We start from the raw sequence: 13,994 nt of genomic DNA, 5'->3' as shown, positions 1-13,994 counted from the left end.
GGAACTGTATCGGTCGTCGTTGTTTTCGAATGGGCCGAAGCTGGCAAGAAAACACAGGTCAGCGTTCCGGATGTGGGATGAAGGAGCGCTAGTTTGGGCTGTTCACCAGAAACAGATAGGGTTTAGGATATGGCTGTCAGGAGGCTGTAGCAGGATTCGGTAGCTATAAACACGTACTTCTGGTCTTAGGTTCGGTAGCCCTCAAAGATGCTGTGGAACGCCTGGGAAGTGTCTCTTTCGTTGATTATGCACACGCCATCCGCTACGTAGCAAAGACACACAGGCTTTAGGGTTTGCAGGCAAGAAGCCAAGTGGAGGGCTGCTGACGCGCCTGCTGCTGATAGGCAGAAGGAAAAATTGTAAGATTGCATGACAAGACTACAGCTTTTTGATGCTGCCACCCTACGGTTTAGGGTTTGGGGAACCTTGGATGTGGGGCAGTTGAGCATTTGGTCATCTGGCCCGATGCTGATGACAGGAGGAAGGGTTCGAACTCCTTAGCGTCGTATCAGTGCGCTGCAGTCTCCAAAGGGCAAAGAAAGCCTTGCTCAACCCCTAAACGCTAAACTCTACCTCTAAGGCACTGAACATGGACCCACAAGTCTGACCCTAAACCCTACAGAGCAAACCAAAAAGCCGAAGTCATGCCTGGGCATTGTGTACACGAATGCAGCAAATTCAGTTGGTGACAAATCGCAAGGGATGTAGGCAGTCTCGATATGAGGCTGTGGCTTCTTTTACGTATGCTGATGTCGCTGCTGAAGCTGGTGCTGCTGCTCTTGAAGAGGCTGTAGCTGAGTATGTATGCACTTGGTGAAGCTGCGCAGCAAACATGCGGCAGTGAGGGAACCAGGAGGCTCCAAACAAGGTGGCGAGGTATTTTCCCCTAAGCTCAGTGGTTGCTGCTGCCTCCAAGCCATCAGTCTTTGCTGCTGCTGCAGCTGTTGCTGCTCCTGTTGGCGCTGTTGCTACTTTGGTGGCTTGCGCATGCCCTGTACATGATACTGATTCTGCTGCGGCTGCTGCCCCTGCAGCCTCACCAGCAGTTGCGTGGGAAGCCTAACGAGCTGCTGCTGCTGTCGTTGTGCCGTCTGGTGCATGCAGTGGCCTGCTGCTGTGCAGAAGACAGACAAATGCTCAATTAGTTGTGGTTGTTGCAATTGAGGCCACCCGTACCGTTCTTGCTGCTCTTCATCGACTCTCAGCCGTGGGACCCAACGCCTGCATGGCGCATCGGATCGACGGATCTTGGTAGAGCCCCAATTACTGCATTTCCCGAGACCTTGTGTCAAGAAAATACAAGCTAAGACCTAGGGCCTACACCTAAAATCCCACTCTTTCAATGGCTTATAGAACAACGTACGCTGGGTAAGCCGCCGTCGACAGCGCAAAAAACCGATGCTGCTCCTGGCGTGTGTACAGCTGCTGTACGGGCGTTGCCATACTTAGCCAACGCTAAGGCATCATTGCATCTATACAATATACAACGCAAGCACCTGTGCACGTGAACAGAAGTGCGCACGCCTAGGCATGATACTGACATTGAAGTCCAGTAAAAGTCTGCTTGTTTGAAGCAGTGCAGTCACTGCCATTCCTGTGCTGTGAGACACAGCTTTCGTCAGCCTCTAAACAAAACCCTGGGGAGCTGCGCTAGTTTAAAATAGGCACAGAGCTCCCAGGGAGGCGCCTGCTAAACCGCCTCCTCCCCCTTCAGCCCCCCAGACCGTGGATCCCGCACTCAGGCTACAGCGATCGAAGCGGCGAAATAGCAGAATTAGCTGAGACGCCGCATGAGCAGCACCAGAGCATTGATGGCCGGTCGTGTCGTGAATTATCGAACCTGGTGACGCATTCTGCTGACCCTTCTTGTGGCCTCTACGGGCCTGGGCTGCTAGCGTTGCGAATACCAGCCCCCCTCCAGCTGCGTGAAAGGTCCCCTTCAACAGGAAAAACGTGCTCACGCATCTTATGAGCACATACTTCCCACGCAAAAAAGCAACACTGGTGGTAGTGCTGCTGCTGCTCCAATGGTACGCTGCCGAACCTTATAGACGTCCAAGCGTTACCCAAGAGAGCCCAGATTTTGTCGTCTTGCGTGTTTTCATTCGCTCTCTTCTCAAATGTAGAATTCCTGGCACCTGTTTTTTTCTGCATAGCCATCACAATACAATTTGTGGACAGTCCGTTTTCCACTCAATCACCCTTTCTGGGATGCTGGTTCGCTGTTCACCAGCACTGCACCTGTAGGCGAACTTTCAGCTAGATTGGTTGTCTTACAAAAGCGAACAATTATATAGCTTTTGCTAAGGCTTTCCGCTTCGACATTTGGTCCGACTAGGCGTGAGCGAGAACCACTGAGCAACTGCTGCAACTGGCTCCGCGATACAACGTGCTCTGCTTCGATGGATGTATTCACGCATACCCATCCATTCTCTGTGTGGACAGACCGTCACACATCTCCCTAAAACCAGAACACTCAAAGACGTCCCAACGTCTGATACCTGTGGAACCACTTACCAACCAACGCATGCACACAAACGCAGCTGAAGCAGTCGTGTTTGTTTAGACTGCCTGTGGCAAGCTTGTGCCAATTCAAAATGCATCGAAGAACTAGACGCTTGAACAGCCAGCTTCAAAACACATATGGAACGTCTATGAACACTTCCAACGGACCTAATACACTCGTAGGCAACCGTCCGTCGCTGCTTACTGGCCGCTTCACCAATGCGCCACGTCACTGACCCACACAGTCCTAAAAATAGAGTTTCTGTTCCTCTGTGTTCGATTCATGCCAAACGCATGGCTTCAATACCTCATAGTGGCCATCTCTCCATACCCTGGTTTGCTGCCAGTAAGGCTCACTGCTAGCTTCCTCAAATTAACATCCCCGCGCTGATACAGTCCACTCCTCAGCCCACTTGCTGATCTGATCCAATGGATCAGGCCTCCACCCGCACCTGCAACGTGTGCTCTTCTCATCCTTCTTGTTGTACTCCATGCGTTCGCTTTCACTTGCAGTTCTACTGTGGCGCTCGCTCTGTCTGCCATTCACCCGCAATAGTTACCGTCCTCAACGCTCCCCTATAATGCCACCTGTGACACTCACTTTAAGTTCGGCCAGCGCAAGCATTCAGCTTTACTGATTCACCTTCTTCACTGGCGATGGAAACACTTAGTATCTCAATGAACGCCTGCCCTACTACTACGACTACTTAACCACAAAACAACTACTTCCGCCTTTTTCTTGTCACCCGTTTGCGCTCGTCTTAATTACCGTGTTGACTGAGTCCCCCCCCCCAAACAATGGGATGCCTTACGCATGCGTTGACCTTTTAGACTGGCCCGAGATGTAACCGATGGGGAGACCCAGATGAGCCCCCTCCCTCCTCAGTAGGAGACAGATTAACTAAGACTTGCTTTTATCTCACTGCTCGTAGACTGTTCCATCTCTGCAGCTCAGATATCAAAGCTTGCTCCCTACCGTCCACAGTTTGTATCCCTGTTTAGTTCTTGATGGGTCTGATCTGGCCTCCCCCCGTCGTTTACCTACCACAGCAGGGCTACAGTTTACCGTCGGCTACCCACTCTCTCCTCCATTGCTTGGAACGAAAGGCCTCTACAAAGCCCTACCCCTTTACCTAAATACTAAACCGCTAAGAGCAATAGTACGACTGGAAGAGAAGAGTAAGGGCAAGCATTCGCTCCGTGTAAACACGCATCTCCGAAGATCCCCTCGATAGCAGCGAAAACCGCCTCTTCTGCACCAATGAGAAAGGCCTCTGCCTCTTTGTATTCTTGCATTTCAGGCCTGCCACTTACGCCTGCAGCACCTCAGTTCGGTTGGTTGGCTTCTCAGCACGCTTCCGTCCTATGCTCCGCAGCCGCCGCCGTGAAGTGTGTAAGCACATCCGACGCCTCCCCTGCTACTCCCCACTTTTAAAACGCTTTCTATTGTACGCATAGGCATTTTGAAGCATGAAAGCTGCATATGATATCAATCACACACTCATTGAACCGACGCGTCCCAAATCATGAATTCCACTCCCCCGTTGCATGCATGGCACGAGCGTACATACAACTCCCAATTCACTATCGCTCCAAGTCATGATCACACGAGATGCAGCACATGCATATTTTAAGAAAAACGCGCTGTCATCAACAGCGCAAGCGATCGGACGGCAGTCGCTGAAAAAGTGTGTACACTCTTCCAGCCTTCCCTCCCTGCCGCTTCCGAATAGTAGTAGTTGAATTTATAATATACATCGTTCTATTAATAATATGTGTAGAAAAACAATATGCAGGCGTCTCGCGAAGCGGACAGTCGCCAAAGAAGTGTAAATACACCTCTCATGCTATAGCTCACCATGAAATATGTATATATGCATGCATGCATAATTTCATGTACATAATGTATACATACACATGTACGCATAAATTATATTCCAAATATGCGCCGATTTATCGGTGGAAAGGGCACCTTACACATAACGACCTGTAGGTGTGCATCCCTTAAAACGTGTCTTTAAAAACAAGACTTTAATCTCGAAAGTGCGCTCGAGACGCCCTCCCTTTTCCAGTTGCTGCTGCTGCTGGAGCGGTTACATCCGCTGTCTGCTGTTGCTGGTGTGCCGCCGCAGCAAAAAAGCGCGTAGACGGCCAGAGAGAGTCGATACAGTATGACATAATGCGAGCACAGAGGCATTCGACAAGACTACGGCATCATCAACCCACTAAAAAAGGGAAGGGGAGAACAGTACGGAGGGGGCGAAGACAAGTGAACGACGGACGACAGCCACATACCAAAGAAAGGCAAATGAGATGGAAGCCAATATCTAAGAGCTGAGATGTCCGACGGTGGCATAACTTGCAGGAAAGGAAGAACGAGAAGACGCAACGTGGCGACAGGCTGGTACAAAGAGAAGGAAAAAACAACGGTAGCGAACTAGCAGCGGCAACAAATATTTCACACACAAGATGGAACTCATATGATGATGCAAGGAAGAAGCAGATGACGTTCCACACTCACACGATAAACCAAACACAGACATATGCAAGCCAGAGACGAACAAGAGAAAGGCGCGCCAAGAAAGGAAAATATGCAAGGGCACAGAAGGGATGAAGAGACACCGGCAAGGACGGCCGCAGGCAACCAGATGGAAGGCTCGTATGTAGAAAGGCTCCCCATTTCCCCCTTCACTCGAGGCCCTTCCGCTTCAGTTCCTCCGAAATACACAGCCTGTAGTCAGCGAAGAGGTGGAAGCAGTTGCGGGACATGTCACCCTGTAATGAACACAAGCGGTGGAGACAGCCGTTGCTACACATGACGAAGAGCCATAAGCAACTAGTCAGCGGGCATGTCAGCGCATAAAACATTCAAGAGGGAGCAGAGAAAAAAGTGAGGCACCGCGAAACAAAAATACACATGACATACGCGCTCAAGCGAGGCAGGAACAAGCAGAAGAGCTGACAAGGAGACGAAGGCGCAAGGACGTAAAGAACTCAAATCGCTAACAGCGAGGAGGAGGCCACGACACGAAAATATTCACAAAATGTAGACAGTAAAGAAGAACCACGTTCGAATTCAGGACGGACAGATGATCGGACAGTGACGACGGGGGACGGCAGACCAAAGGGAGAGGCGAAAGCATCCGAGGAACGAGCAAGAGAGGCAAATAACGGGACAGAAACCATGTAAAGGGGTGAGCAAACATGACCGTCACATGAAGATACAGATACCCCGAAGGGCTCAGAACAAGGAGGCGGCGGGCCGAAGCCTTCCTCACACGGGCAGACGAGCCAAAATGGATGGGAAGGCAAGAAGCCGAGAGAGACCAACAGCAAAGGCGACGCATCATTGGAAATGCACGGAACCAACGACGCGCATGAAAAAAAGGATGGCGGCATGGGCATGTTGACACAAAGACGTCGAGGGAAAGTGTAGATGCACATAACGCAGATAAACGTTAAGGGGCCGAAGCAAGTAACACGCACACACACACGCACACGCACACGCATGCACGCACACACACACGCACACGCACGCACACAAACCACCAGAGATGAACGGAGAAAATAGTGACAGTCCGGAACAAACCCTTAGGAAGTGTCGTCGGTACCAATGGTTAAAGCACCGGTCATACTGTTCCTTCAAGCCCGAGCATGTATCCATCTGTGGGGCGCACGCAGCCGCAGCAGTCCAAAAGTCTGCAGCTACATAAGCCGAAGGAGCTATCCCCGAAGCAGGAGAGACCTATACAGCCTTTGGGGGGGAAGAATGTTAAATGGAGGGTTGTACTGGCGGGTGTAGGACTAACTGCCTCTCGCATCGCCGTTGCACGCTTCTGCAGTTCTTCCGGCGTCCGCTGCGTCGCTGACGACGTTCCCTGCGTATCCGTGCTGTTGCTGCTGTCGGTGACGTTGGTGCTGCTGTTGGCGTTGTTGTTGCTGCTGTCGTCGTTGATGCTGCTGCTGTCGTCGTTGATGCTGCTGCTGTCGTTGCTGTTGCCACTGCCGCGATTGTTCCTGTTCCCACCGTTGCTGTCGGGCTCGGTGCTTGTGGAGCTCGAGCTGCTGCCGGAGCAGCTCCTGCCGCAGGTGCCATCGCTGGCAGAATCGTGCCCACCGCCGCTCCTTCTTCCGAATAACAGCATTTATCCAAGAGTGCGACACAAAGCAACTCTCCAGCGCCGGCAAGCTGCTGCTGCTACTGCTGCTACCAAGGCTGCCTCGTCGTGTGCTGTTGGTAAGAATGCCTAGTCCGACGCCACCGTGTCGGTGGCCTGTCCTTGTATTGCCGCCGTTGGCGTCACCCCTCCGCCTGTGCCGGGTGAACCCGAAGCTACTGCCCCGCACCAAGTTGAGCAGCCCCAATGTGTCGAAGTCTGGTGCCGAGTATGAGCGCGGCCGTTGTGTTGGATCGCACAGACCGCAAGTGCAAGCGGCGCCGCTCAAGCTGCCGCCGTCGGTGGGCCGAGGGAGCAGTTGCTCAAACAGCTCCTCCTCGTGTCCTCGCAGCTGTCGGCGTCTCTCTCGCCTTAGTTGGTATTCTAGCTGCTGTTGAGTCCTGGGTGGGAACCTCCGCACGTAAATCGGCCCAGAGTACCGAAAGGGTGACGCGTCTCTCAACAAATAATACGAGAAGACCAACGACACCACCAATAGTAGCAAAGGAAACCACACTGCATGAAGAGGAGAAGAACTTCTATATGCTGCACAGAAAATCAAAATAAGCATAACAATTGACTGCAGCACTTGCTGCACAACAACAAGTAACCATGGCATACTGCAGCTACCCCTGGGCTTTGTCGTTCACTCGATTGCTGCTGCTGCTGCTGCAGATGAGGCAGCACACTCGCTCGAAAAGCTAGTCTTCCTGGTTCAAAGGTTTCTTCTGTCGAGGAATGAACTAAAGAAGGTAAGTTCCATTCCCTATATGACAAAATAATGCAAAACACCACTCAAGACGTGCAAACGAAGGCTCCAGGTTGCACTCCGAATGGCACGGCCTGGGGGGTCCTTGCTGCTTCCGAAGCATCAGCAGCAGCAGCAGCGGCGGCAGCAGTGGCGCCCGTGGAGGCAAAACAAGCAGGAGAGGCATCAAGAGCACATTATGTGCTGTTATTATGCCTGCTTAATTATCAGCTGTTATACATCCTTCATGGGGTAGGGGGAGCACTGGAACGCAACAACAACAGTGGAAACGGCAACCAGAAGAAGCGGGAGTTTCTGAGGCGTCGCAAGTGCTGGGACACACCCAGCATAGCGACTTGTTATGGCTTCTTCTGCTACTTTCAAGATGTGATGTAGGCTCCTTATACAGAAATAGCACGGGGAGTAGCAATAGCAGCACGAACACCAGGACATCAGCTGTGGAGGGCCTTGTAGGGGCGGGAGCTGCAACGGCAGGGGCATTGACGGACTCTTGACTTCCCGCCGCATGCGCTGTGAGCCTAGTAAACAACAGTAACACATGGAACTTTACAAGGAGTCGCGGTTTCGGCACTAGCAGGAACAGCGGGAGGAGTCGCGACAGTGGGAGCGGCAGCAGCGTACTGGAGAGTATGTTGCACTTTTTGGAGGTTGTGGCGGCAGAAGGGGCGCAATTACCTACAGGAGAACGACAAAGGGGACAATGCAGCCGTGGAGGCGGCAGGGACAGCCACAGCAGCAAGAAGTGGGTGGCCGCTCGGATGTAGGTGGCGCCAATTCGGTGGGGGATACCGGGGAGGTCCCTCCATCTGTAGTTTCCAAAGATGAAGGGAGGGGGCTCGAAGAAGAACGACCGGGAGGAGGAAGAGCAGCAGCTGCTGCGGCACTAGGTAGTGGAGCTTGCTTACAGAAGGGACACGCTGGGGGAGCAGCGATAAGCATTCCGACTTTTCAGACGCGTACATGTGATGATGACAATACAAAGCCGCAGCACAGCCCAATACCAGTCCAGCTGCACCAGCCGAGGCCTCGTGTAGGCCATACAATCAGTCCATTCAACCTGTTGATTGGGGCCTCGCTGCAGCAGCAACGACCGGAATCAAAACAGCAGCAGCGAACACTAACGTGCACTCGGGAGCAGCTCGAGCAGAACAGGCATCAGCACCTACAGGGTACTGGCTACCCTATCTCGTCACCTCAGGGAAGTGGTAGAGGCGACAACAAGAGCGGCAGCCTCAGCGCCAGCGGTGTGAGCACCAGTAATGGCGGAGACAGCAAAGGTAGCAACAGCAAGTGCAATGGAGACAGCAGCAAGTGCGGCAGCAGTAGCAGCAACAACGGCAGCAGCGCTAATGCGGATATGCATTGGGCTCGCTCGCTGGTCAGGCCGGTAATTGTTGGTGGCTGCTGTGCTGCCGCAGCAGCAGCAGCAGCAGCAGCCGCACCCAACGAGTTCTTGCACAGAGTCATTGAAAGTGAGCTGCAACGGCGTCGAGTTGCCTCAGTCCGCTTTTTTTGCCGCGCATCTTAGCCTTCACTGAGTGGATCTACTGAACTGGGTTGCGTGCTACTCCTGCTGCAGGGACGAGTGATGTCATGGGAGACGCCTTTTTGGGATTCACTGCAGCAGAAGCAGCAGCAGCTCTACGGCAGATACCGTTTTCCATGTTGCAACAGGCAGCGGCATCAGCAGCAGGACGGCAGCAGCAGCACCACTCGTTCTTGCCCGGTAATTTCGCGACACCGCTACCCGCAGGGACAGAGAAACGAGGAATCTCAGCAGCAGCAATCGTGCTTGAGAGGGACTGGCTGGAGAGGTATATATCTCTTCTGTGTGCTGCTGGCACCAAGGCCTGGCTGTGGTGGCGCTTGCCGCTATACGCGGCCCCAGGGGGGCCGGGTATTACTGCTGCTGCAGCTGCGGCCTCTGGTGTAGCGACTCCAGAGAACCGTGTACACCATGCTGCTGCTTCAGTTTCTGCCGAGAGGCAGTGCTCTGCGGTTGCTGTCTTCGGCGGGCGAACGGCCAGTGGCGCCCTAGCAGACAATGAAGTGAGTACTGCACCTGGTGGTTCTCCTGGAGCTGCTGCCCGTGCTGCTGCTAGTATTGCTGGTGCTGCTGCCTGAGAGCGTGCAACTGGGAGGGCTGGAGCAGGCGGTGCTGGAGCGCAGAAGGGAAAATGGTGAGGCGACAGGGTGTAGCCCGTCGCCGCTGCAGTTTGCTGCAACGTTTAGGTTGTTAGGGTAGTGTTGCTGTTGGTGAGGGCTTTCTCATAGACGCTGGCGTTGCATTGGAGGGGCCCTTCCTCAGCCAACCCGCAGGGGCCTGGCTGAGGAGGGACCCCTGAAATGTATGGGGGCCCCCATGTATTTGAATGTGCGTATCGGACGGAGAGGGGGCGCGAAGGGTTTTAATAGGGGTGGGGGGTTCATCCGGTGAATACATGAAAAGACAAGGAGTTGTGCTGCGGCTGCTGCAGCTATATCTGCTAGAGGTGACGCCACTGCTGTCTTTAGATTTGCCTTTGTACATACTGGGGGATTTGCTGTCTCTGTCACTTTCTGAGCCCGCTCGAGGAGTTTCTGGAGCCAGTGCGTCTCTAGATGGTCCAGCTGAAGCAGAAGCGGGGGGAGCACCACGCACTGCTGTCTTTGCTGAAGTGGGGGAACGAGTGTCCTCAACCTGCGCGGGCGGAGCAGACCAGCGAGTCCCGGGGGGGTACTGCAGCGGCGGCAGCAGCACCGGCAGCCTACCGTTGCTGAGATGGAGCGTGCCGTTGTGTCTCGGTCAGAAACCTTCTCCACGGCTTGGTCATTCTATGGTGTATGCGGAGCCTCACCTGATCCTATACGGGGGCAAAGATGGACGGTAACCTTATTCAGGCTGCTGTTGTCGGTGCTGCATCTCTACTACATGGCTGTTGCTTCTGTTGCTGCTGCTGCTTTCGGTGCTACTGATATTGCGGTTGTTCTCAATCTACAGCATATTCGTACGTTGCTGTTGCTTAGGACAGTGCCGGGTTTCATCTGGGAGACTTCAGCAATATGTCGTGTGTATATGCTGTTGCCGTTACAGGGGTCGGCTGTTGAATGACGTTTGGCTGCTGGACATATTTGATTGGCGACCGGTGGCTGGGCCTATTGCAGCAAGCGAAGCTGCAGGAGTAGGAAGTTCTGGTGACGTGGATCCAACGTCGGGATCAGGTGGAGGTGCAGCTGCGGCGGGATCAGCACGGGATATCACCCTGTCTTGGATATATCTGGATTTCTCATCATCTCCTCTGAAACCTCCCGGACGTTTTTTACATTCGTGCAGCGTGTTTTATACATCCGCAAATGACGGGTCTTGCAGCATTGTACGCATGGCTGCTGCCTCCTCCGCTGGTCTTCCGTGCTGCGGTGGCTGCCGGGAAGAATGGTTTGATTAATGCCGTTGCGTCTCGAACTCATTTGCTGCAGTATACTCAACAGTGTTCGTAGTATGATGTTCCACACGTGTTGCAGCTGCCACTGCTGCTGTTCGCCCTTCTGCAGCTCTTGCTGCTCGTGGGGATTAGGGTTGTGTGAGTACGTCGGGTGGGGCTGTTGCAGGTGATCGGGGGGGGCTGGACTTCAGTGGTGCTTCCGCGCTCTCGCCTTTATGCTCTCCACAGGAATGCAAAGGGACATTGGAGGCATGTGGGTCTAGATCTGTGCAGCAGCAGGAATTGGAGCAGTAGGAGCAGCGACGGTGGTAGTGCTCGCAGTAGTGTTGCACGTAGTACTGGGAGTTGTGGCATTACTTGTAGAAAGGACAGTTGCATGTAACGGCAGTGGCATACGCAGCTCCTGAATGAGCAGAAGAAGACCCCAGGTAGTAGAGTAACCGTAAAGTATGAGGGAACCAGCAGCAGCAGTAAGTGCTCGTGCTTGTGACTTTGCAGGCCATCCTCCCAGTACGAGTTGCGAGTGCAGCAGATAGACGATTTATGCATGGTAGGCGATCCCCTTGTCATTTCCACCGTGTTCAGTGACCATATCACTGGCGTTCGCCGTTGCTTTTTTGTGCCTCTATTTCTGTTCTTGCTGCTGTCGATGCTGCTGTTGGACTTGCCGTTCACAGCGAATCTGTTCGAGGAACTAGTGCTCTTAAAGCACCGTGCCTTGATGGTAGTGCGGCTGTTGGATTGAGTTGTTGCATCAGACGAGACGTTCTGTGGCGAACGGTGCTACGGCTGCCATTGCTTTCCCGTGTGCTGTCTTCAGTGGCTTACTTGTGTTTGCTGCTGTTGCGTGTGTTCTAGCGTCAGTTTGCGCCGGTTCTTCTTTATTTCTGTTAGGCGGTCTTAAGGTCCGCCTTGGAGCTATTCCGTACGCCCACAGCACATTTCGAGTACCGGCTTTTGTTAGGCTTTGCATGTCTTCGTTCTGCGTGTTCCAAGTTCTACCGTTCGCTCCTCTCTCCGCATTCAGTCTCCTCTGTCCCATTGCTCGTCGTTTGCAGCTTTTGGATGTGATTGTATTCGCGTTTGCTGCTGAGTTTCGAGGTGTTGGCTGCGGATATTGTGGAGGTTTGCACTGCAGATGCGCTGTCGTATCCCCCGTTCTCTCTCACGACCTTCAGAGCCACCGGAGTGCCTCCTTTCCCCATGCGCTTATTTCTGCTGTATGTGTACTGCTTTTGCCCTCTCTGCTACAGACCGCCGCACCTGCGTTCACAGTTTTTTGTAGCGCTGGTGCGCTAGGGTGCAGCTGCTGGTAGGACAGATTGGTGTTTTAGCGTCTTGAGTGCTGCGCTGTCCGTGCTTTGGCTTTTGCTGTTTGTGCTGCTGCTACTTCTGCAGTTAGTAGGCCACCAGGCGTGGCAGATCGGTGGACGAGTATTCTGTTTTGGAGGCCTCGAAATCAACGAAGATGATGCTGGGCCTCTTCGCCCTGTTCCTGTGCACCGCGTGGTCGTTGTCGATGCGTGCGGTGAGACCGAGCTCTAGGGTCGTAAACTACCTTTGGTAGCCAGCTAGGTAGCTAGTTAGATAGCGAGTAAGGGTCTCGGGTATTTGTCACGGTTTTTGGCGCATCGAGGTGAGGATCGTCTGTGCGCTTAGCCAATGGCGAGCTAACCACCCAGCCAGCCATCTGGCAGTTTTCACCTATTATGCCGCGAATCAAGCCAGCTCGTGCTGGTGTTCAATCTACCTATAGCAGAAAAGCTACTCATTCAGCCACAAAACGGTCAGCTGTTTTGCACAGCCGTTTGAATTGGATGTCTGGCTCTTGGGCGTCCCAAACGGTGTAAGGCCAGCGGTGGAATGCAGCAGCCTGACGCTTTTATGGTTGAAAGCGGAGGGTTAAGGGTTTAGTTTTCGGGTTGCTGGGCATGTGCGTGGTTTGACACAGAGTTGCTTCCGGCTTCGTATGCGGAGGCGCTCCTGGCAACCCGCTATGAGACGCGGTTGCAGCTGCAGCGGCGCGCTAGTGGGGTTCCGGCGGCAGTCCCTAAGCGTCCGCTTCTCCCAGCTTCAGATGATTCAGTAGAAGTGGGGGACGCCCATTGCCTCACAGGCAGTTACGGGGGCGGCAGCCACGTGGGACAGAGAAGTGTGGAACGACAACGGCCACCAGGAAGTGGTGTTTTGTACAGCAGCACTGGTGCGATTCTGCCTCAACGAATGACGCGTCCAGGCACTGCGCCAAGAAGCTTGCCCACGGAGGCATCACTAGCAGCAGCGGTACGCGTAGCGGTGACTCCCGTAGCAGCGGAAGGTGGTAACATCACAGCCTACTCTCCGAGGGAATGCGCACCTGCTGATGCGTCTAGATCATGCATTGGCAGCAAGAGGCCATGCTCCAGGCCTTGGCGGTTTGATTCCTCTTCACTTTCGAAACAAGAGCAGACGCCAGACGCAACTGCAGGAGCAACGGCTACTGCTGCCCTCCCAGATGATGTTGCTGCGGCTGCACACGACATGAACGCGTGTACAGCAGCTTCCTTCGAGCAACTGCAGGGACAAGGGAGTAGGCAGGAGGGACCTGAAGGAGACCCAGCTGTTCCAGGAGTTATCCATTCACCACTCAGTCTTGCTGTTGGGGCTGCTGCCGCTGCGGCTTCGAGTGAGACGTGCCATCCGCCAGACACGACAGTCTGCACGCCTCGTCGTTATCGGCGGATGGCAGCTCTGCAGGCACTGGAGTCTTTTAAGCTGCTTCCCGACACTTTGGGCGGAACTTCCACCTCAGCGCCTGCCGGGGCATCTTCGGCAACGACACGAGCAACAGAAGCTGCAGTAGCAATGCCATCAACAGCGAAAGGTATTTAACTCATGTTTACCAATGGTATCGCAACGAAGAGCGTACGAAGAAGAAGTTCAAGACGCCAGGAGGTGTGCACTAGCCGCAGTTTTATCGCCAGCCACTTGCCGTGTTAGCATGAAGTTGCCGCATATGCTGCAGCAGCAGCAACCTCATGCTTGCTTTTGGGATATTTGAAGAACGTCACCTGCAGAGTAGACGGACGTCCTTTTGGTCTGGGCTTCCCCGTATTCTGCTGCAGGTGCAGCAACAGCAAGCGATAACTAGAGGTCATGCAA

General features: G+C 53.6%; 2 protein-coding genes across 2 annotated transcripts; one reads left to right on the top strand and one right to left on the bottom strand.

The window, feature by feature from the left end:
• Positions 1-5,193: 5,193 nt before the first annotated feature.
• Positions 5,194-6,650, bottom strand: EAH_00008880 (hypothetical protein, conserved; the record flags this gene model as incomplete). Its single annotated transcript, XM_013395476.1, has 3 exons — positions 5,194-5,280; positions 6,095-6,169; positions 6,315-6,650. 3 exons carry the CDS (start codon positions 6,648-6,650, stop codon positions 5,194-5,196), a joined length of 498 nt encoding a protein of 165 aa, XP_013250930.1.
• Positions 6,651-8,131: 1,481 nt separating this feature from the next.
• Positions 8,132-13,724, top strand: EAH_00008870 (hypothetical protein, conserved; the record flags this gene model as incomplete). The annotated part of the gene is made up of 10 exons (XM_013395475.1): positions 8,132-8,903; positions 9,011-9,480; positions 9,909-10,297; positions 10,505-10,605; positions 11,020-11,143; positions 11,352-11,437; positions 11,718-11,778; positions 11,948-12,143; positions 12,252-12,381; positions 12,805-13,724. 10 exons carry the CDS (start codon positions 8,132-8,134, stop codon positions 13,722-13,724), a joined length of 3,249 nt encoding a protein of 1,082 aa, XP_013250929.1.
• Positions 13,725-13,994: the final 270 nt, after the last annotated feature.

Source organism: Eimeria acervulina, genomic scaffold (assembly GCF_000499425.1).
Source record: "Eimeria acervulina Houghton genomic scaffold, Eah_scaff43, whole genome shotgun sequence".
NCBI lineage: Eukaryota > Apicomplexa > Conoidasida > Eucoccidiorida > Eimeriidae > Eimeria > Eimeria acervulina.
This window is presented reverse-complemented; position numbering and strand designations above follow the sequence as displayed.